Source organism: Centroberyx gerrardi, chromosome 14 (assembly GCF_048128805.1).
Source record: "Centroberyx gerrardi isolate f3 chromosome 14, fCenGer3.hap1.cur.20231027, whole genome shotgun sequence".
NCBI classification, from domain to species: Eukaryota; Metazoa; Chordata; class Actinopteri; order Beryciformes; family Berycidae; genus Centroberyx; species Centroberyx gerrardi.
The window spans coordinates 23,340,575-23,365,821 of NC_136010.1; the positions used below are offsets into that span (position 1 = coordinate 23,340,575).

A 25,247-nucleotide genomic window follows, 5' to 3' on the forward strand; every position below is an offset into this window, starting at 1 on the left:
CAAGCAGAAAGATATTTTATCTCTTGGTTTCCATATTTTCTTCATGACCCATCAAATTATCTGTAAGTGCTGCTCAAATAATTGTGGTTGTAGGAGGTGTGCTGCCGCATTATGGTTTACAACACTGACTTCAAATAACGAAAACGAGTTACAGGAACCACACAAATGTTTTTGTTTGCTCTTTATTGGAAAATTGAAAAGCAGTTAAGAAAAGTGGCCCCAGGCTTCTGAGAGGCGAGCAGCATATGAGTGAAGTCAGTTGGTCACTAAGTGTGCTGTTATGTAAGGCACATAGACATCAGCAGAGATCTATAAAGTCTATTTAGGATTTATTCACAACATAACAGAGAAACCAGATAGGATGCTGTGGTGGAAGTTTTCTGTAATAAAGAGACTTGGAGATGAGAAGTTGTCCTTCTGTTATCTTTATTGCTTGCAAGCAAGGCGCAATGCTCACCCAACGAGTGTGTGAGACAAAGAGCGAAGCAATGAGCTTTGTCCACCCTTCTTATAATCATGTAGTAGAAACAGAATTCTTATACTTGAAACATTCTACAATTAGGGTGCATCTGTGCAAAACAAAGATAAACGGGCTAGACTTCCCAGGGTCATCTTCACACAGTAGCCATTGTCTCAAGCCAGTGGAAATGTACTGAGAGCAGACAACATAGAAATAAGACAGTGCTTAATGCATAGAGAAATAGAATGGTATAATATAATTTCCACTACAGATGCATTCACATGCAAGAATGTGCATACACATTGTGTGCAAGTGCATGTAAAACATATACACACACATACACACCTTTCAGCCACACATACACATACGACACAAGTTTTTGTTTGATTGATTAATTATATATGATATTATATTTTTTTTTACTGACTATTAATGAAAAACTATAGGTCTTAGTCTGATTGCTAGACTCTCTGATGTGTGGTTAGGTGCGGTGCTTGGGGTATAACTCTAGGTGTCTGCGGTTGTTCAGACCTGTTTACTGTTAATGTGTTCAGCAGAAAGTAATTTGCCTAAAATATGTTTAGATATAAAATGGGGAAATATGTAGGTGTGGATAGTAACCACATTACAGAGGTGCTATCTGTGTTCTGTGCCACTCCTTTAACACAAGAATGATGTGTTGGAAATAAGGCCCCAGGCTTGTAGCGTGGGTGCATAAAAATGCAAAGTTCCCCAGTATCTAGATCTCAGATCTCACACGGGGCAGAGGAAATGAGATCAGAGCAGAGCAGAGGAGAGTCAGTGGTTATATTTGAGTCAAAATAACTATTTATGTATAGGCAAGTGTCGGGTTCAAGCAACCTGAACATTATTAAAACACACACAAAGAGAGAAGACACAGAGTTAGAGTTTTCTTCCTTGCAAGGGAGAACGGACGGAAACGTGCTCAGTTACACTTTCCAACCCGCTCTGAACCCGTCCCGCCGTCTCCTCTCTTTTTATTTCCTTAAGGTGGTTCCTAGTTACAAAAGGATTGCAGCCCCTAAAGGGTGGGGGACACACGGGCTGAAATTCTCTACATATCTTTTTCTAAACATGGTTACAAAGAAGTCCTCGTTTGTAGCAGGTGTCTTCATTCAGATCAAAGGCATAGTTGCGGCCTCCGCCTTCCTGTAGGAGTGTTTCTTATCTGCCTCCTCAATGCGGTCACCTCGTCCTTGAGCCTGCCCGTGAGGCTTCATGATATCTCTGAAAAACAGTTAACACATCCTCCTGCACAGACACACACACACATATATATAGCTCTCAAACAATATAAGCAAATGTAGGATAACTTTCTATGTACAATTATTCCAACAGCAAGCAGCAGGTATTATCTGCCATGTCTTATTAGGTCTAATAACTGACAATTTTTCATGATCACTGAAACCTGGCTCAGTCAGGGTGAATGTATACCTTTAGTGAATATATGGAAAGGACACTTCCTACTGTAGGGAGACCAAGGATGGTTGTAACATGGGGTTAGTTGTAACAGCACCAGTTCCACCAATCAGGGATCATATGATCATAATAAGTCATATGATCACTACTGTACACACCCACTTTCTTCCTGATCTCACATGTGCGGTTTCATGGCTGTGTCAACAAAACTGCAGATTTTACAGCCAAAAAACAGATTTTGAGGTAAGAAAGTGATTTTTTGGACCAAGTTTATATTTTGATTAGCACTGACAGTGTTGAAGTTAAAATGATAGAATTTTGATTTGATTATTAGATTAAACAATAGTCTTTCAAGTAAAATGTAATGCATTCCATCCATGCTAATCTCAAACCACCATTCTACAACAGCTAGCAATATAATGGCTGACAGGGGTGGTGATAGTTGTAACACTTTCAAAAAAAGTGTTACTGTGTCTCAGATTCAACAGCCATGTGATGGAACAGCACATTTCAAGTCAATTAAGTTTTAATTGACTTAAGATTTAAGTTTAATTAACTGAGATTTAAGTTAATTTTGTTCAAAAGACAACCCATACATGCATGCGCAGTTAAGAGATGTTAAAATGGTTTAGTTCAAAAGGATCAACATAGGCCGGTTTCACTCCTCCTCTTCCTTTCCAAGATTCTTGAGCGCACAGTCTTTAATCAAGTCTCTGAATTCCTTTCTGAGAACAACCTGTATGATCCTAACTAGTCTGGCTTCAAACGCGGACACCCTACCAAGACTGTGCTCTTGTCTGTAGTGGAAACACTGCGATCAGCTAGAGCTGCCGGTCAGTCTTCTGTTCTAATGTTGCTAGACCTATCGGCTGCCTTTGACACGGTTAACCACCAAATCCTCCTCTCCACACTCGCTGAGCTTGGCTTCTCAGGATCTGCTCTCCGCTGGTTTGAGTCCTACCTTTCAGGGAGATCTTTTAGAGTGTCATGGAGGGGGAAGTGTCTAAATCGCACTGCTTGTCCACAAGGGTACCTCAAGGGTCAGTGCTTGGACCCCTTCTCTTTTCAATATACACCACCTCACTTGGCGCAATCATCCGCTCATATGGCTTCTCATACCATTCATATGCTGACGACACCCAGCTCTTCCTATCGCTCCCGCCAGACGACCCCACAGTCTCGGCACGGATATCGGCATGCCTTGCCAATATCTCGGCATGGATGAAGGAACGCCACCTTCAGCTTAACCTGTCAAAGACTGAGCTCCTTGTCATCCCAGCCAGTCCCTCTGTACAACAACAGATCAGTATCCAGCTCGAATCAGCTCAGCTCATTCCCGCAAAGTCTGCCAGAAACTTGGGTGTCATGATTGATGACCAACTAACCTTTAAGGAGCATGTGGCTTCTGTTGCTCGGTCATGTTGATTTGCCCTGTACAACATCAGGAAGATCAGACCCTACCTGTCTGAACATGCAGCACAACTCCTAGTACAGGCGCTTATAATATCACGCCTTGACTACTGCAACTCCTTACTGGCAGGGCTCCCGGCATGTACGCTCAAACCTCTGCAGATGATCCAGAACGCGGCGGCGTGTCTGGTCTTCAACCAGTCCAAAAGAGCACATCACTCTGCTGTTCATATCCCTCCACTGGCTCCCAGTTGCTGCCCGCATCAAGTTCAAGTCCTTGATGCTCGCCTACAAAGCAGCAACCAAAACGGCTCCCACCTACCTGAACTCCCTCATTCAGGTCTACACTCCCTCCCGCTCACTACGCTCTGCCAAGGAGCGGCGCCTGGTGCTGCCACCACAACAAGGCCCCAAGTCTCTAGCCAGACTCTTCTCTTCTGTGGTTCCTCTGTGGTGGAACGAGTTACCAAACTCCATTCGATCCGCAGAGTCCCTCTCAACCTTTAAGAAAAGGCTAAAGACCCAGCTCTTTAGCGAACACCTTCTCATCCGATGGACTGTGTAATTGCAAAAATTTAAAAAAAAAAATCTTTATCTGCCTCTATGCACTGCCTCTATGCACTGCCTCTTGGCACCTATGTCCTGTCGGACTAGAACGGAAGCTTGTGTTGTATTAAAATCTCATGTGTACGTTGCTTTGGATAAAAGCATCTGCCAAATGGGAAATTGTAAATTGTAGTCAAAGAAACACACACATACATACACACACGCACACACACACAAACACACACACACACACACACACACACACACCTACATACTGACTGACAGTCATGTTGTTCTGTAATGTCATACATTCTTCATTAGAGCTGTTCTAATGCAAATTGTATAGTGTGGGCTTAATTTTTGCTTCTTTCCTCTTGTTACAATTTACCCCAGCTAGTGTTACAGTGGATTCAATGGATATCTCCATTGAATTTTGTCTTTAGTCTAGGACTAGGCTTAATCCCTGTCCGCGAAACCAGCCCTTAGAGTTATAGGTGCTGAGACAAAATGTTTTACAATCATCCCCGTTCTCCCGTACCATGGTTTTCTCTTTTAATACATCTGAGACGCTTTCGAAGATTATTGATCATGTTGTCATGGGAATGAGCATTGCTTCATGTGTGGCTTGTGCATAAGATCCAGAAAGTTGGAAGGAATCAGTACTATTGTAGTTGCCAATGCAATGTTCCGTCTAACACTAGTTACTACCCGAATGGAACTAATTGATTCCACCTTAATAGTTTTGCGAGGTCTCAACGCCATATAAACCTGCTCAGCTAGAATGACTGTGTGCTCAATAGCTTGTATGCCCTTTCTGACATAGCTATACCAAATATTGATCAAGCTCCGCTGGCAGGATAATAACCTTGTGTAACCTCCTGAGTGACTCTAAACCTAAATTCACATTTTGGTCAACTATTAACTATTGGTCAAAAACAGGCCCTCTCACAATGGAACAGAGTCACAACTGTGTCAGTCAACAATCTCACTTCAGTCTCCCCAGTGGTGCAGTTTTCCAGTGGCACTCACTATACCAATAGCACTTCTCATGACAGCCTAACTGCTTTTTACTATCCTGTTACAACTGATCACATTCACCCTGGAGATAATATACCCAGTACTGCTTCTTGGATTCACAAACCATGTTCTTCCATTTTATGGTATTTAGATAATGGCACTTATTGTGGAAATTCAGTATCCCAGTGTCTGTATAACACCACTGACTACTGTGTCACCTGTTATGTTCACTGACCCCTGGAATTTGATATCCTGAACTGTTGCTGAAACCTTGACTGCCTGATTTCATTAACAGCACTATTTTCCTTTCCCTCCTCGATGACGTTCTCATCCAGGTCAAATGTTCACAGGATCTGAAGGTCCTAACGGTCCAGTACATGAATTGGTGGAACAGTCAGTTAATGCAGAACAAATGCCACTACCAGCTTGTAGCTTAAATGGCTAAAAAGGTAGTCATAGCAGTCAAGAAAGAAATGATATGGGATGCCATGTGGTCACAGAATAACACTGTTCTGGTGAATTTGTTAGTGGCATTTAAGTGGTGTATGATTTCTTAATGTGTTTTGTTTTATGACTGTCTTTGTGGCTGGATCCTCTCGTCACACCATACAGATCTCACTGTTTGTCCACCTCCCTGTTTTCTTAAAGTAAAAGCAATGATGTGAAATGAAGGATTGGGATTGAGTGCCTCTTAAGTGTCTCTATAAAGCTTATCTGAAACTGCATAATCTCAGACAGCGCTGTCTCTCTTCTCGAGACCGTATCACTCAGTTGAAGCTGCAATTAAATTACACACGTTGGTCAAAACTACTGTGTTTATACTCTTTATTATCTTCATACAGACACCATGTATTAGGTCTAACACAACTCCCTCCTTGCCGGCTTCCCTCCAGCTCCTACAACTCATCCAGAACGCTGCACCGGCCCGGTCATCGCTCCACCTGGTCTCAGCTTTTCTCTTCCCTGGCTCCCCAATGGTGGAATCAGCCAGACCAGCAGAAAACCGTTTATTTCTCTTCTATTGTTGTGGGGGTTTTTTTGTTTTTTTTATCACTGTAATTTATTAGGTCACTTCCTCTACAATGAAACTTCATCCATGGCAACACCTCCATCTTCCTTCCTGTGGAAACAAACAACAAGAATTATGCACTTACCCTGTTTATATCATTACTTAATACTTATTAGTATAACTATCATATTTTAATGCCGAGTTATCATACCTAATGCTATCCACCAGAAGAATGTTAACATAATGGGAAATAACACATTGTTCAGACGGGTTTTTTTTAAAGCCAAATAACTACTGTGGAGGGCGAATCCTTTGACCTTCTATATGTTACATACAGTATATACAGTGATGTCGTGGTAAATATAACGGTGGGTGTAAACTCCACCAACCTCCAGACGCCACAGTGATCATCATAAGCCAAACAACCACAAATATAAACAAAAAGCAGTTATATTTTCAGAAAAACATTAATTCATGCCTTTTCACTTTTTCCCCACTCACAAGACCCCATCTTTATATACCTTACATCAGCTTGATACTATTTATTGGATGTATGTGTAACCCACATAAATTGTACAGCCCCATGACTAAACCTCTTGTTGTACCTCTCCAATTCCCCTAGAGGGCACTGTAGCATTGCTCAGAGACACTAGGCAAGGCAAGGCAAGTTCATTTATATAGCACATTTCATACACAACGGCAATTCAAAGTGCTTTACATAAATTAAATAAAAATAAAGACATAGATAAAAAGACAGTGCAAGAAGATTAGAAAAGTGAAAAGTGCATTAAAATCACATTTAAAAGAAAATATAAAAGATAAAAATAAATAAATATTCCAGTGCAGATGAGTGTTGCCCTAAATTTCTTAAAAAGCCCTGGCAAACAGAAAAGTTTTAAGCCCTGATTTAAAAGATTCTAAAGTGGAGGCAGACCTCAGATTTTCTGGAAGTTTGTTCCAGGCATGAGGAGCATAAAAACTAAAAGCTGCTTCTCCATGCTTTGTTCTGAATCTGAATCTTTGTTCTGGGAACAGTAAGCAGACCAGTACCTGAAGACCTGAGGGGTCTGGCGGGTTCATAACATTGAAGAAGATCAGAAATGTATTTTGCTCCTAAACCATTAAGTGCTTTATAAACATGCAACAGAATTTTAAACTCAATTCTTTGGCACACAGGAAGACAATGCAGTGATCTCAGCACTGGAGTGATGTGGTTTTTCCATTTTCTTAGTCCTGGTTAGGACCCTGGCAGCAGCATTCTGGATGAGCTGCAGTTGTCTAATAGCTTTTTTAGAGAGACCTGTAAAGACACTGTTACAGTAGTCAAGCCTACTAAAAATAAATGCATGAACAAGTTTTTCAAGGTCCTGCTTGGGCATGAATTCTTTAATTCTTGCGATATTTTTAAGGTGATAGTAGGCAGGTTTTTGTAATTGTCTTGATGTGGGTATTGAAGTTTAGGTCAGAGTCCATAACTACACCAAGATTTCTGACTTGGTTTTTAGTCTTCAGTGAGAGGGATTCAAGGTGAGCAGTGACTTTAAGTCTCTCCTCTTTGGCACCAAAAACAATTATTTCAGTTTTATCTTTATTTAGTTGCAGAAAATTGTGGCACATCCAGTCACTGATTTGTTCAATGCACTTATTTAGTGAGTCTATTGGACCGTAGTCATCTGTTGATAAGATCTGAGTGTCGTCTGCGGAATTATGATAAGAAATACTGTTGTTTAGCATAATTTGAGCTAGTGGCAGCATGTAGAGATTGAACAGAAGAGGCCCAAGGATCGACTCCTGGAACTCCACATGCCATTTTTGTTCACTCAGATACGCAGTTACCAATAGATACAAAGTAGTCTCTGTCTTGTTAAGTAAGATTTAAGCCAGTTTAGGACTGTGCCAGACAACCCTACCCACTTTTCCAGTCTGCCTACCAGTATGTCATGGCCTACTGTAAACGCAGCACTTAAGGTCCAATAAAACTAGAACTGAGATTTTTCCGCAGTCCATATTAATATATATTATATATTAGTCATTTAAAACCTTTACTAGAGCGGTCTCAGTGCTGTGGTGGGACCGAAATCCTGATTGGAAGATATCAAGAGTATTGTTAGGAAACCGTTAAGTTGGAGGAAAACAACCTTTTCAATTATTTTACTTCGATATGGGATTCGCAGATTCGATATGGGCCTGTAATTACTAATTATTGAGGCATCAAGATTATTTTTTTTCAGAAGAGGCTTAATAACTGCAGTTTTCAGGGCCTTAGGGAAATCACCTGATAAAAGGGAACTGTTGACTATCTGCAGTAAATCTGATGCAATACAATGAAAAACATTCTTGTTGGTAGACTATCAAGGTAGCAGATAGAAGACTTTAGATGCAACACAACTTCTTCTAGTGTTTTGTAATCAACTGGATTAAACTGTGACATGTTAGCTAGATTTGTTTAGTGTAAATACAAAGGTGACAGAAATTTTACTTGAAATGGAGGTGCTGACTGTCTAATCTTCTGAATCATTTCAGTAAAAAGGAGGCAAAGTCAGTTCAATTGTGAAATCTAATTTCTTCCAGTTTAGGGTTACCTCCAAAATCAGGCCCTTTCTGTCCTTCTCAGACCTGGAAAGAGTAATTCATGGATTAACATCCTCCTGACTTCCATCTCCCGTCTAAAACTTGTACAGAACACTGTTGTTCAGATGTAAAAAAAATAAAATAAAATAAAATAAAAAGACCATGTTACACTAATCCTGGCTTCACTACTGGCTCCCTGTCCATTTTAGGATTCAATGCAAAATTCTTGTGTTTGTTTTCAAAGCTCTGCATGTTCGCTTTTTATTCTTCTTGCATTTTTATTCTTGTCTTGTTTTATTCGTTGCATTTTTATTCTTGTCTTTTATAACCAATTTCTGTAAAGCATTTTGGTACTATTTAAAGTGCTATATAAATAAACTTGAAATGGAACTGCATCTTGATTATTTTATTTTTTTTCATTGAATTTGTTGAGTTGAATACATTTTTACCTATGATTTTTACCTGTTCATTTGCATTTTAAACAGTAGCCGTGACTCATTTGCTTCTAGAGTTGAACCTAGGGTGGAAACCTGGCCCTGATGTTACTAACCCACATCACGATATAGCAGTATAATAGTACTCTTGGTAACCTCTTAATATACATAAGAAGGAGGTTACATCCGTGTTATATATGATAGGAATTTATAGTATATCACACATTTATGGCAGACTAAAGAGTTAGTAAAAAAGTGAGTGAACTATTTCACAAATAAAAAAAATGGATAAACTGAGCAAAGGTGGGTTTACCCTCCAGTGCATCATTGTATATATGTGTAGAATAGAGCCACTTCCATGCCGTGGATCCGCCCATCCTCACCTGAGCTCACTCCCAATGATTGTCTACTCTATATATCCCACCCATTTCCTTTGTTGGCTGGCAGCAACACTACCCACATGTGATGGCCCTCTGTACCTGTGTTTCAGATACACACCTATGGTTTTGCATGACTAAAGTGAGTCTATTACTTTCTTTATATGTTGTTGTAGTTTAATGGTTATTTGTAGATTCATGTAGATTGTATGTAATCAAATGCTTGACCAGTGTATGTTTATTGGTAACTGCTATAATGTATAGTATTATGTGCATGTGCACAGTGCACATGATTTATTAACTGTAGCTCTTAAATAAGGAGATGCAACTTGTAGGAATCCTTATAACCTAAATTAGAATGTTGAATTTCTTTCATTGTGTAATTGTTAAATGTAATGTTTCTTTGTGATGAAGTACTTTCATTTAAGCAGTGTTTGGCCTACCCCTCGCCCCCTTGGTTAGAGTACTAATATTCATTCTTCTATTAGGTACCTAATTGTGTAATGTTATACATTGGGTTAATTGTATATTGTAATTCTTGTGTGTTTTTCTGTTTATCATTTACAGATAAAAACCATAACCGTCCCAAGCCTCATCTCCTATTGCTCTACATGTGTGCATGGTGCCGATAAATGGCTTAAACGGAAACAGCAGTTGCCCTCCTTAAATTCTTATCGATGTACCATGGTGATGCTCAAACTCCTGTGAACAAATCCTAGAGATGGACTCTACAATATGTATAGACTGAACTCTCCACCTGAGTCAGTTTACCAGGATAGGTAGCCAGTATAGCTGCAGAATGGCTACTCACGCTGCTTTGTATAAATCCCTCTGTATCTGCTGCCGTTTCTTCTCGTTGATGGGGTAGAAACATTGGATCAACATCCCAGTGAGAAGCAGAACGATGGGAACAGGGGCAAACAGGACCTGCAGGGCCGTGATTACTGCTGGCGGGTGTTGGCAAGCCCCTGGCTTAAATCCTGTACAACTGAAGAGATTGTATGTAAAACATATAGAACACTGGAATCCTTCTAATTCTGGGCCTTAGCATAACATTTTCAGAAAAAGTTGCTAACTCACTGCAACACCAGAGTGGATATTCCATGAGACAGCCCTCCTACAAACTTAATGAAGAAGACGAAGCAGGAGTAGAAGACCAGCTCCAGGTCTTTACTGCTGGGGTTCTTCACCTTGAAGTCATCCACCACATCTAGGAGCATAGACCTGCAGAAACACAGCTAGAAAGGTAAACAGCTGGACGGGTTGTGAAGACGCACATGCAAACAGTTAGACATGTAGTGTCTGACAGAAAGACAGGGAGCAGAGAAAACAGAAGCAGTGAGACAGAGAGGCTGACAGCAAAGAAGGCAGGGCAATTGCAAGGCAATTAAACTTGCCCAGCTCAACATAGCTCCTCCTATCTGTCGAGGGATTGTGGACTTTCTAACAGGTATATCAGGATGGGCTCCCTGCTGCCTAGTGGTCTTGGTGATCACAAAGATGTGTAGTCTCTCCCTCTCCTCTACCCCCTGTACACCAGTGACTGCACCTCCAGTGACCCCTCTGTCAAGTTATTCAGATTTGTGGATGGCGACACTTTATTGGGTCTAATCATAGACAAAAATGAGTCCAAGAGTTGCGTCTTGGTGTGCCAACAACCTTGAACTTAATACTAGAAAGATGGTGGAGATGAGGACTGACATCCACAACAACCCACAGACCGATGTGCCTATGGTTAACGATGGATGTCACAGTCGTCGTCCTAATTCCTGGGGTCCGCCATCTGCAACACCTTCTGACCCTGGTCCAATTCTACAGATCCTTCACTGAAAGCATCGGCACAACGTCCAACACAGTCTTCTATGCTTACCTCTGCTCCAAGGCAAGACTGCAGCGTACAATTCGAACAGCTGAGAGAGTAGTTTTCTACCATCAAAGGTCTACGTCACACCAAAGCAGCAAAAAGGGCAAAGAAGATTGCTGCCCTCTGGAAGACGGTTCCAGTGCATCAGTGCCCAGACCAGCCGACACTACAACAGTTTCTTCCCAACAGCAGTCCTCCTCTTCAAGCAGGCCTCCTAAGCGCCACAACCCGTCTCCATACCTCTAATCAGTGATGTAGTGATACATAAAAAGGTGGATAAACTAGGACTGTCTGTGATCATCCGGAGGCACCAACTACCAACATGAACTAAAACATTATTAAAAAATATTAAAATTCTACTTTCAGGAAAGCATTAATTTCATTTTTTCCCCCTTAAAAGACCCTAGTGTCATTTAACTGATGGATACTATGAATTTATGTCATAAAAAAATCAGGTCTTTCTGAGTGAACCCTATTCTGCAAAAAAAGTCGGTAAACTGAGTTTAGGTGGGTTTACTCTCCACTACATCCCTGCCTCCAATCATGTTCTCTCTCTCTCACACACACACTCTCACACACACACACACACACACAAACTCACCAGTGAATTAGTAGGAGCGCTCCTACACTGGACCCCATAATGATGGACATGAAGATGAAGACGGGCAGGTTGTCGTGAAAACATACATTCACCACCACTGCTGGTGCAAAAATCTGAAACAACCACAGAGGCGAGAAAGAAAGAAAAAATGGTGTAACATGACATTGTAGATACAGCCACTCAAAAATGCTGGGCTTCATGCAAGTGAGGAGATGATAAAAATACTGTGATGGTCAGTTTGTTCGTTTGTTAGTTATTGTTCTATCAATAGGAGTCAATGCACAACTCAGGCCCTTTAAGTGGAGATGAAATAGCGAAATAGACACCTGTGTAGAGCTTTTGTTTACTACTATTCAGATGTACCACAATAAAAATAACATTGTAAAAGTAATCCATTTGTTATAATGCCTTTACGCTACATTTGCAAACCAGCGCACCACCATCTTTGTTTTCGTCAGTGCTTATGTCATGTGAATGGTTTACTAGGAAGTCTGAATGCAGTACTGGAGTTCAGTCTAATTGAGTGTTGGTAGGATGGATTTTGACATTTCTGATGACATTGAAAGACCTGTGGACCAAGTCAGAAATCCAATACCATATGCTTTTGAGCCTATTAGAAGAAATGCAGTAATAGGAGGATGACTGAACCTGAACATTATAGTCAGTGCATTGGAAATAATGGGCGGTGCCAGTGCGGGCCTTGTAGCCCGATGCTAACCCATGTGGAAAGCATGTGATGCCAAGAGCTTAATTTGAAGCATCTCATACGAGATCGCTGCATCACAACCAACCCGACCCTGCAACCCAACCCTGCATCTTCATGGCAACACTGTCAGAATTCAGATAGATACTTCCAATTAACACAGCACAGTCCAAACTCCTTACTTGGTGTTAATAATGTTTTACTTTGTCTATCTTTTTTTTTAAATGCTTTATAGACATTAACAAGCCAGCAAAATCAGTTGTTCTTTCAGCTTCATTTTGATGGTGCACGCCCAGTAGTAGAATTAGTAGTATTAGTTCAGTCTGTCAACTCGCGTAAACAGATTATAGAGAATGAATGCAAATATATATACAGAGTTTAGTATGGCGTCTAGGCTCTGATCCTGTCACTCCCTGCGAGCGTGCACCTAGCTAGCCTAAGAGAGCAGGGAGTGACAATAGGGAACTTCCCCCCCCCGGGGGAGACCTAGAATCAGAGCCTACAGGTGGATGCTGGGTGGAGGTGGGGATGATGAAATGATGTATAGCAGTAATAAGTGAGCAGCAGTAAACAGCAGTCTGAGCAGCGTAGCAGCAGCATGGCAATGCAAAAGTGTATTAGCAGGTGCAGGAAGCTTAAATAGACGGGTGAAATATCACCACGTGATGGCAGCGCGTCTCGAGTTGTCTGCCTGAACTAGCTTTGCAGGCTTCGCTTCATTAGTCTACCCTGCTCTAATTCTTCAATTCTGCTCTACCTTTAACCTTCTCTGATTTGACTGAGTAAGCATCATTACAGCATCCTCTTGTTGAAGCTGAACTCACGGAGAGGCCAATGTAGAGTGTAGTCTTCTTCCCCAGCCTACCCAGCAGAATCTGCCACAGTGGGATAGAGAGTGTATTTGCTACCTGGATAAGAAAAGAAAGAGACAATTGAATTAAGACAGTCTCATCATGTGTTATAGATATTGATATCTCTTGAATTCTGTTACTCATGTTAATGAAATCACTTGAAACCCTGATCGTAGGCTGCAGGGGTCTAATATAGTTATCAGTAGTGCGAATAAGGCCAGAAAATACATTTCGAAGTTGAAAATGATTGAAATTAAGGGAAATGTTTTATTCATTATAAAAATTAGGAATTATCATCTCCCAACAGAGACACCTTCCATGTGATAACCATGGACCAAAATAAAGACTTTTTCCATGGACGAGCATTTGAATATAAAATGTCCTTGAGATGTTCCTTAACCAGACATTCCTGTACTTTGGCATTCCTGTACTTTGTACTTTCTTTGGATTCAAGGGTAATACTGACAGTCATGGTTTTCAGCAGGAGATACCCTATATGTGACAATCATCAAAATGATAACACAATAAAGCCAAGTCTGAAAGAACATGGTCAATGAGGCAGAGTCCTAGGTGTGTGTAGTTGCTCATACTCATTTTAAACACAGTTTAATAAAGGACAATTTCAGGTAGGATAGGGAAGTATATTTGTGAAGATAAATGTGTGATCAGTGTGTACTGTGCCCACCGTTAAGATCAGGATAATATGTTGGAGGTAAGACCCCAGGCCTGTAGCATAGGTACAGAATAGTGAAATGTTTCCCATGGACATCTACACAGACACAAAAAAGTAAGTGACAGCAGAGGGAACAGTGAAAAAGGAGAAAAAAGAAGACAGAATAGGTAAGGACGTGTTTTTCAGTATTGTGTATCTCTTTCAATAGTCACATACATATCCACACACACACAACTCTTACCTGAAAAGCTAGTGAGGAGAAGAGGAAGCCAAAGACCAGTCTGACATAAGGAGTGTGTCTCATCACCATTTTCACACCAGTCAGATAGGGCATCTGGATCCTGCCCAGAGTACTAAGAGGAGCTGGGGAGGGGGCAAAGGAGAAGAAAGACGGATCATAAGAACTCATTGGCCAACTTCTTTAGAGGGTTCCCTCTAGCAGTCCATCAGAATGCAAAATGGGGTATCAAATCTCAATTTTTTCATCCAATCCTGTCACAATATAGTTGCTATGACCTTGAATTTAAGAATCACCCATCCATCCATTCATCCATCCATGTTCATCTGGGTCAGTTTCGTGGGGGAAACAGGGCAAGCTTTTCCTTGGCAACTTCCTCTAGATACTCCTAGTGGATCCCCAGGCACTCCCAGGCATGCTGAGAGATGTAGTCCCTCCAACGTGTCCTGGGTTAACTGGGACCTTACAGTGAGTCGTGCCCAGCTCATTTTGACCGTTTGTATCCATGATCTCATTCTTTCAGTCACTCCCCCGAGGTTGTGATAGGTGAGGGTCAGAATGAAGATCGACTGGTAATTCGAGAGCTTTGCTTTGTGGCTCAGCTCTCTCTTCACCACCATGCTCTGATACAACACCTGCATCACTGCAGCTAATAATCTTATGGTCCTTCTTACACTCACTCGTGAATAAGATCCTGAGATACCTGACCTCCTCCACTTGGGGTAGCTGCTCCCCTTCATCTTCCCGGATAGGACCATGGATTTAGACTTGGAGGTGCTGATCCTTGTCCCGACCTGCAAATTGCTCCAGTGCACATCGGAGATCACTGTCTGCTGAAGCCAGAAGGGCGTCATCATCTGCAAACAGCAGAGGTGCCACCCTAATGTCACTGAACTAGACACTCTCTAGAACTTTGCTGTCTGTGACTATCACAAACAAGAGAGGGGACAAAGTGCATCCTCGTCAGAGTCCGATGCCCACCTTGAACTGTCTAAAATGCCAAGAATGCAAACACAGCTCTCGCTCCAAGTGTACAGGGACCAAATGGCTCGCAGCAGCAGCCCAGATACCACATACACCTGCAGCACCTCTTAAGAGTCAATCAATTTGTGACACAATTATCAAGTATGTAGAGCAGGAGCCAATCAGAAGCCTTAAACCACCAATGGCTAGTAACTCACCCAGCTGCTCCTTGACTCCAAGGAAGAGCACCAGACAACAGAGGAAGTAGAGGGAGGCCAGGACCAGAGCAGCCACTGTATAGGCCCTCCTCTGAGACCAACAGACATAAAGAGTTTATTACTGATAGACAATAATTAATAATCATGTCAAAGACGATGAGATGGAATTTTCCTGTCAGATTTCTCACAAATTTGTCATTCAGTTACATCTCAGATGTGAGGTAAAAGGTACTTCCCACTGAGCACTAGACAACATTTCAACATCTAAGCTTTAACTCTCATTTAGCCCAGCTCTTTTGGCTGTGTATAGCCAAGTTTTAGACTGAGCAGTAAATACATTATTACATATTTAAACAATGTATAAACAACTGTGAATATAAAAAATATGTACCAGAGAAATCCATATGAACAAGATAATGCTTTATTTTTGTCATTTACCCCAGAAACTAAAGTAAACTTGCTCGGTTGGTTACTACCTGCTCGCTACAGAAAAGTGACCTTGTGAAAGACGTGAGAAAGAGAAAACTAGGAAAACACATGAAAAAGAAAGGACAAAAATACTAAGAATAGTCATGTGACCTAACTGTATCCTGGAGGTTGTCAGTGAGGGATGAGGTGAGGTTGTGGAGGGCAGGAGAGGAGAGGTTTACTGGGGAAGTATCACTGTAGTTTAGCTGACTGCAGGCCTGGGCTTTCTTGGCATGGTACACCCCCACTATCTGACCATGAATGGTTGCACCCGCCAACAGCCTAAACATCTCCATCACCATTCCTAAAGAGGCGGGAAGAAAACAAAACAGATAAAATACATCATGATCATAAATCATAGGTCTTTTGTAGAGGTAACAGACACTGGACAACAGAAATAAACAGCCATTCTGAAACTACTTTACCTGGAAGTAGACCTTGAATTTAATCATTTCTCACTTTTTTTTGGTACATTTTCACTAGACACTTTGTTATTCTTTTTTGAGTTCAGGAAGTGGGCCTCTGAAAGCACATGACCTTTGACGTGTTAATGTATTACCTCACCCTCAAATGATCTCAATCTGATGAGAGACACTGCTTTTGAATATGTCTAGATTTTTGGAATCGGTTTTGTAAAATATTTGGACTTTTTGCCCAAAATATTAAAATATTTAAAAGCATATCATTTTACTTTAGCTATCAGGGACCCTGAATCAAATATTTACCATTTAAATATTTGTGTGGGCTGCAATCAAGGCAACAGGCGCAGCCTCAGCTAACTAGGAGGGTGCTGATGCCTGGTTGCTCTGGACTGTTTTTCTTTGGTCCTATGCTCTTGACTGCTCTGTACATCTGCCCTGCTTAGCACAATCTGCATTCATAGCCTGTACATATTTCTGTAAATATCTATACAAATTTCTGTATGTATGCTTATTCCATTTGATTCCATATGTGAATAGCTTACATTGCACATTTGCATATCTGCGCATATTTCTGTGCATATGTCCTTCCATCCATATATGTGATAATCAACAGCAAGCGATGCACACTTGCACATCCACTTCTAACCTGTAAATGTGTAAATTGATGCTTATTTGATGCTTTATTTATTCATCTGTTTTGTTATTCTTTTGTTGTAATTACTTGTATTAGCTTCAGTACTCTGTAATTGTTCTATTAGTTTTACATTTTTGGGCATTGTGCTTCATAGGGGTGCTATAGAGTGTTTTAACATGTTTTATGGGGTAGGGCCATTGACCTACAGAGCCATGTCAGTGAAACAACATAACTTTGATAAGTTTCACAGTGAGTGGGTTGGTAAACTCAGACCTCTGGTAGAAATATTCTTTGTTGAATTCAAGGGTGTGGTTAGCCTACTGTACCATGATGGAAAGCAGTTGACTCATGGGTTTAAGTTCCAGAGATGGCTCACATCGCATGGAAATGATAGACATGTTGAATGTATGACATCGGAAACTGTGTGAAGTGAGTTTAGAGGGATAATGTAACTATAAAAGATGTACTATTTGTCTTATTCAACAACAAGCTTTTGAATGAACTCAGTGGGCGGTGCAGCCACCTATCATGTTTGCAAATTAACACAGGAGAAGAAATTTCATTCCATGTAGAAATGGCAGTCATATTGTGGCATATAATGGCAGTCATGTTATAGGCACCCACTTATAACAAAAAGAAAGCTACTATTAAATGTAATCTGCATAATTATAATAATGTAGGCCAAATAATACATATAATCAACAAGGACACACACATTCACTTCACTTTGTGATCACTTCACAAGTGAATGACCTGTTGTCTGTAGACATTGCCATGTCTCCTAAAGGCCAGCCAGCCAGCCAGACAGACTTTCTTTACAGGTCCATGAGTTGCTTTGCATCTAAAAAATGTACATTTACACATGCATCACTGTCACAAACAGCCCTACTTCTGTCTATTAATGTATTTAATGTTGCTCAACATTGTTGGATCAGTGGACACCCTTTAAACAAGTAAGTAGTTTGCCTACTGTATGCCGTAGCTGAGTCTCTGGCCTTCTGGTCTCCCCCAAGGAACATGTTAAGGGCTGAGTAGGGAACATGGTGGCACTATGTAAGAGAAGAGAAATGTATTTATAAATATAGCTGCAAGCAGCAATAAGGCAGCTTAGCCGTTAAGTCATGAGGATAAAAAGGGAAAAAAGGAGGAGAAAATGAAATCTTTTAGGCCTAAATGATGTCTTTAAACATTAATATGGGTGCTCACTGTTTGAATTTGACAATTAAATTAATTGGTTTAAAACAGTATGTCTACCCATTTTAAAATTTCGCGCCTTTATTTTGAAGGCTAAACTGACAAACCGGAAGTCTTGTTTCTGGTCATTCGAGCTAGTTTTACCCAGCTCTGGTTTTACCTATCGAGGCCGGTAGTGATGCGCGGGTCAGGTTTTTTTCAACCCGCGACCACCCGATCTGACACATACACATATCCGAACCCGCTCGACCCATTTTCATACACATAAAACGACCCGAAACCAATCCGCAACCCGAAAAAAAAAAAAGATTCAGGAGGCCAGGTAACTTTCCAAAGACTCGTGTAGCCTAACTAAGTTAGCCTAATACTTAATGCTGCACTGTGCAGTGTGCGCAGAATATTATGTATGCATGGCGGGATAAACCTACGGAGCCCGGGAGTGGCCATCGGGAGCAGGGGCGGAAATCACGGGGGGGACAGGGGGGTCCGGACCCCCCCTTCCTGGGACTAACAGAGAGTTGTCCCCCTCAATATATCATTGTAAACATAACTATATAATTTTAAATAATATAATAATATGCATTGAAAGCACTTGTGCTAATTATAGACGCAAAACAATGCGTTTTTAAGTTTCGAAAGATTGAGTCCCTCTCTCATATGCCTCACAGTGGTTTGGTCCACTGCCTACCTGCCTCCCCGAACCCCCACACACACACATTAGCCCTCGGTACGAGTGTGTGTGGAGGATCTCTGGAAGTGTGTCAGTGGTGGCAGACCTCCAGTAAGTAGCTGAGGTTAACTTAAAACAAAGGATGTGTCAGACATTTTTCTTTACTTCTACCACTCAATAGAATAAAACACATTTACAATTGTAACCAGACTACATTTTGTTCCGTTACCTCGCGGTTGAATCTTGTGCGTCAGCGTGTTGGTACGGAGCCGCGTCTCCTAATGCATGTGTGTGTATGGAGGCAGGAGGTCTGTCCACAATTAAAATCATCATAACTCGCTGAATTTTCGACCGATTTTCAAGCGGTTTGGTTTGTTACAAATGCCAGACATGTATTTATGATACAGGATAGTTGGTTAAATTAAAATGCGGGTTTTCATACCAAAATACTTTATCTTTTGTAGATGGTAACAGTAATATTTCTATAATATAATATTTAAGATTAACTTACCCTATGTAATTAGGTTAGTATATTATTTTTTTCTTACTGCATGTAAAATGGCTGCCACTATGTTATTTTGTTCATAATTTTGGAAATAAATGAAGACTTAATTAATAAAAAAGACATAATTACAACAAACATTATGTTAAATATAAGTAAGTTTCTGGCAGGCTTCATAGCGTTCTGGACTTTTACACATTGACAGCAAAACATTAGAGATCTGCTTTTTCGGGAAAACAAAATCTAATTAGGCATATATTAGCTTTAGTTCAGTTAATGGGTGTTGCATCTCACCTACTACTGTAAATAACCTGCATGCTGTGTGTGTGTGTGTGTGTGTGTGTGTGTGTGTGTGTGTGTTTGTGTGTGTGTCTATTTGTCAGCCAGTCAGTTAAAATGGCAGAGAAAAGAAAAACATACATCCGATCATTTTTCAGTGCACCGAAACGCCAAGTAGAAAGACCCCAGTAATATCAAAGGCAATTTGATAAAATCTTCATAAGAAAGGAATGAAGTGCTTATGGAAATGTTTCATAATGGACCTCTATATACATTTAATACAACAGTACTTTTGGCGGCACCTTTGGTGTCCCCTTCAGGAATTGCTCTTGAGAAATGTTTCTGTTTATTGTCCCCCCCAACAGTGAAATGAAATATCCGCCCTTGATCGGGAGAAAAATAATTTATCTCGTGGCCACGATTTACTGTAACGTGCGCACGATATGCAATTCGAGGTATTGTTTTAGTTTTTCATGCGCGTGTTCGTTCCCTCGATTTCCTCCTTATGTGCGAATTGCCAAAACGTGCCCTCGAAATAGTGATATTGTGCTCTCAATATATAATACATGTCCTCTTCACGAGCTTATAAAGAGTCAGTGCACATATTAGTGATTATGTTTAAATGTGGCGCTGTCCTGGGTGTGTTGCAGCCACCTGATTGTGTTTACATGGCCTGAAGGTTAAGTGGCTAAATATGTTGCAATATTTGGGGGATATGCCTATTCAGTGTAAACAGACAATGGATATTAACATACCAAATCCTTACTAGGCCTATCTGCAATACCTAAAAGGTACCTTTTAAGCTGCATTTTTTCCTAAATTGCACAGTTTAACGAAATCGAGGGAACAAATTGTATCTCGTGCGCACGAATGGACTAAAACGTGCGCACGACTAAAACGTGTGCAGTTACAGTAAATCGTGGACTCAATATAACTTTTTTTCTCTCCCAATGGCCACTCCCGGGCTCCGTATAAACCAGCTGGAGACTGGAGAAGTTTATTCTGTTAATTAAATTTAAAACTCATTGAAATTTAGTCTATAATTACATTGTGTGTATACTGTGTGTGTAGCCCATTTGACCCGCACCTGCCCGACCCATTCTCAATATCATCTTCAGTCAACCCGCCCCATCCGCAGATAAACCTGCGGGACCCGCGGGTTTCGGATTGAAGACAGGTCTCCAGCAACTTCATTTGTTTTGGAGAAAGCTGCAGTGTACTTCTTCCGGGGATCACCAGGACTGTTTCATGGACTAACAAACTTTACCCGATTTTCAACTGGCATGGGGGTGAGTAGATAATGACTGAATTTTCATTTCTGGGTGAACTATTTCTTTAATGGAATAGCTGATAGATCATTTATAATGAATTAAGTTTTTAATGAGAGAGTGTAATTGTAATACAACAGCAGCTCGTTGTAACATGGTGGTAGACCTGTTACACCGAGCTGGAATAAGACTACAATAGTGATGACTGACAGTCAGAAACAGGTTGAAGAGGCAGGTCCAGATGAAGAACCAGGAGAAGCTGAATGCTGGAGACATGGAGTCCTGGGGCGTGAACCACATCATGATGTAGGAGACAATGCCAAACGGCAGAGAAAATACAATCCTGAAGGGGTAAAAATCAGGAAGAGAGAGAGTGAATTCAAAAAAGAGGTGTAGTGTACTTTGCAACAAAGGTAAATATCTAACCAATGAAAATCCCAATTAAAGTTTGGCTTATAATCTTATTTTAATAGTTTATTTTAATATCCAGCCAATGGTACTGTATACCAGTGAAGTCTAGAGTTCATTCAGTCACTACAGTTACATTCGATGGGAAATGTCACTCACCAAGGGATGAGTTTACCGATGCGTGTCCTCCTACTCTTGCTGACCATGTATCCAACGATAGGGTCCGTTATAGCATCCCAAGCTGGACCCAGGAACAAGATCAGAGAGGCATAGAAAGCATCCATCTGGGCAGAATAGAATAGATCAAGTAACCAATATTATCAGCCTGTTACTTGCCTAGATTTTGCTAACAATCTAATATCATCTCGTCAAATTCAGTGGATTATGATAAATCCATGAAAAAATATGTGATAGTAACTAATACAGGAAATAAGATCCTTAAATTAAAAGACTGAAGCACCTTGTCTGGAATGACCATGTTTCATCACCAGGTCAGTTCATGACACACTGTACATGCCAATGAAAAAATATACTAGAATATTTACACTGGAAAAACGCTAATGAAAAATTGCTGCATGCCAACTAATGTGTCCCATCACTCACTGAAACTGACCTGCACCACATCCAGCAGGAAGATCTGTGTGAATAATATCTTGGCAGACTGAGTCAACTGGTAAGGTATGCCACCTATCCCATAGCTGATCCTCCTTACCAGTGGGATACCGGGGCTTTTCTGCAATGACAGGGCAGGAGTTTTCATTTTAAGGCAGTCAGCCTAAATCTTAGTGCTGTTCATTGATTATGCTTTGCAGTTATGTCACACTCATCAACACTCAAAGAATCCTGATGCTTTCATTTTTACTGAACCACCTTCAAACATTGGTTGGCTGAAAAAGCCTCTCTGCAAGCAGGCTACAACAGTGTTGATCAACAGTAGTAGGGCAAGTAACCTATGTACGGTGTCCATTTTAGGACATCCTCATCTAAGTCTGACAAAGTAAATCTAAACCTGATACAACTCCATCTAAGTCTGACAAAAGACAGCTAAACCTAACACAAGTCGGCTGAGGATGTCCTAAAATGGAAGAATACAAATGTACCCGGCCACCTCAATGATAAACTGGAAAGCAAAAAGAAGAAAAGAAGGAGCTACTTATCTACCATGCAAATCAAGGATGATAATTTAGCAGAGTTATGACACAATGACACTTTAGTTCAACACATCCAAATCCAGTAAAGAAAAAGACAAAAAATAGATATGCATAGAGTACCAGATGTACATCCTCATCCCTGGTTGCAACCATATCACTGGATTCTTCATGAAGTGTAGATCCATCTCTTCCTTTGCGCTTGCTGTCTGCCATTCTTCTGTCAATAACTTGAGGAACAACTGCAAAACTGCATTGTGAACTGTTGAATTGTGAGAACGAACTCTCTGACAGCAATGGCAGGCTAGACTCCAACCACAAACTGCCGCACGTTAGACACCCTGAGGCACCCAAGGGAGATGACACGTAGTCATAACAGGATGTCTTCCAGCATGGAGAAAACAACGGGATCTACAAGGTTGTTGTAATTACCATTATTCTGCAATGGTAATTACTATCACAAGCAGGACAATGCTGTTTACCATTTATGTATATGGTAGAGGATAGTGGCCTCTGGAAATTTAACTGGTTTGGGCCGGCAGATATGGACGAGATTCCGGTCAGAGAATCAGATCAGAGAGGATGCTCAGTTCGATGGACTTTATTACAGGAAATAAAGTAGACTGTTGTATGTGTGTGGTCTACAAAGAGAGAAAACAATAACAAACGTATGAATATTAACGGGCAGGTATAAAGATGTTTCAATCTTTACAATAATAAAGCTATTTAGACATATGATGTCATCGCTACCGGGCTCGTTAAGCTGCCTCACAGTCACCCTAAACTCACTGCGGGCTTTCTCACAATGTATTTATATATTTTTGACCTTAATTGCAACCATACCTTTATCGTCTTCATCTCCTGCCTTGCAGCAGTTTGGAGCCAAATTTAATAAGAAATTGCCTCTAGCTGCATTTTGCAGATCTCTCTCTTTTTTAACTTTAGTTATTTTTCACCTTGGCATTATGTAATGTAATGTAATATAGTAATATAATGTAATGTCTCTGTTTAATTTGGCTAATATTACTCCACTAACTGGTATGCTCCCAACTCCTCTTTTCCATTCACACTAGCCAAAAACAATACTATTATGAGACTCATTCTAGAGTGCATGAAGCATGGAAGGGGTGCCCCGGTAGCTCAACTGGTAGAGTGGGTACCATTAAGTACCATTAAGGCTAAATCCTAATCACAGCAGCATGTCATCCTCTCTCTTTGCCCTGTCTTTCCTGTTAATCTCTATTGTTCTGTCAATAAAGGCGAAAATGCCAAAAAAAATATAGCATGGAAGTGCCCATTAGGTCATGGTTACATAAAGGTATATAGCTGCCCCATCCTTGTGCATGCCACTGCCTGGTTGCAACCATATCAATAGATTCTTCATGCAGTGTAGATCCACCTCTTCCTTTGCGCCCACAGCCAAGGGAGTGTTCTACATGGCCAAAAGTATGCAAACACCCCTTCTAATTAGTGGATTAGTGGCACCCATTGCTGACAGGTATATCAAGCACACAGCCACGCCACCTCCATAGACAAACATTGGCAGGAGAAGGGGCCATACTAAATAGCTCAGTGACTTTCAACGTGGCACCGTCATAGGAAGTCAGTCTGTCAAATTTCTTCCCTGCTAGAGCTGCCCCGGTTCTGTCTTGCTCCAGGTCAACTGTAAGTGCTGTTATTGTGAAGTGGAAACATAAAGCAAATTTGTTTGTCCTTGGTTGTAACACTCACTACTGAGTTCCAAACTGTCTCTGGAAGTGACGCCTGCACAAGAACTGTTTTTCGGGAGCTTCATGAAATCAGTTTCCATGGCCAAGCATCCGCACACTAGCCTAATATAATATTTACAATGCCAAGCATTGGCTGGAGTGGTGTAAACCTTGCTGCCATTGGACTCTGGAGCAGTGGAAATGCGGAGTGATGAATCACGCTTCACCATCTGGCAGTCTGATGGACAAATCTAGGTTTGGTGGATGCCAGGAGAACGCTACCTGCCCGAATGCATAGTACCAACTGTAAAGTTTGGTGGAGGAAAAATGGCCTGGGGCTGTTTTCCATGGTTCGGGCCCCTTAGTTCCTGTCAAGGGAATTCTTAATGCTACAGCATACACTGACATTCTAGTCAATTGTGTGCTTCCAAGTGGCAACAGTTTGGGGAAGGCCCTTTCATCATGGCAATGCCCCCATGCACAAAGCGAGGTCCATATAGATATATGGTTTGTCGAAATTGGTGTGGAAGAACTTGACTGGGCTGCACAGCGCCGTGACCTCAACACCATCTAACACCTCTGGGACCTTTGGGATGAATTGGAACGCACACTGCGAGCCGGGCCTAATCGCCCAACATTAGTGCCTGACCTCACTAATGCTCTTGTGGCTGAATGGAAGCAAATCACTTTAACAATGTTCCAACATCTAGTGGAAAGCCTTCCCAGAAGAGTGGGAAGAAATTTGACAAACTGACTTGTTGGAAAGGTGGCAATGGTGGAAAGTCACTGAGCTCTTCAGTATGGCCCATGCTACTGCCAATATTTGTCTATGGAGATTGCATGGCTGTGTGCTTGATTTCATATACCTGTCAGCAATGGGTGTGGCTGAAATTGTCAAATCCACTGGGGGTGTTATGCATCCTGCATAAAGCAGCCTTGTTGGCAAACCGAGGTCCTGACTCTGTGGTCAATAAAGATCCCATCGGCACTTGTCGCAAGAGTAGGGGTGTAACCCCGGTGCCCTGGCAAAATTCCCCCCAAAAAACAGGCTTTCCTTCCATCATGGCCACCTAATCATCCCTCGTTACCTAATTGGCTCTTTCAGTCCTCTACTCTCCACTGAGATAGCTGATGTGTGGTGAGCGTTCAGGCGCAAACTGGCTGCCGTGC

At 41.2% G+C, this 25,247-nt stretch overlaps 1 protein-coding gene across 1 annotated transcript; it reads right to left on the bottom strand.

The window, feature by feature from the left end:
* Positions 1-5,681: 5,681 nt before the first annotated feature.
* LOC139933475 (sodium-dependent lysophosphatidylcholine symporter 1-like) lies at positions 5,682-22,566 on the bottom strand. The gene is made up of 14 exons (XM_078288345.1): positions 22,492-22,566; positions 21,834-21,953; positions 21,380-21,504; positions 21,023-21,155; positions 17,870-17,948; positions 15,960-16,147; positions 15,376-15,466; positions 14,198-14,319; positions 13,969-14,052; positions 13,257-13,340; positions 11,730-11,842; positions 10,345-10,488; positions 10,076-10,252; positions 5,682-5,993 (listed from the first exon to the last, which is right to left on the bottom strand). The coding sequence occupies exons 1-14, from the start codon at positions 22,522-22,524 to the stop codon at positions 5,951-5,953; spliced, it is 1,536 nt and encodes a 511-aa protein (XP_078144471.1). The 5' UTR covers positions 22,525-22,566; the 3' UTR covers positions 5,682-5,950.
* Between the last annotated feature and the right edge of the window lie 2,681 nt (positions 22,567-25,247).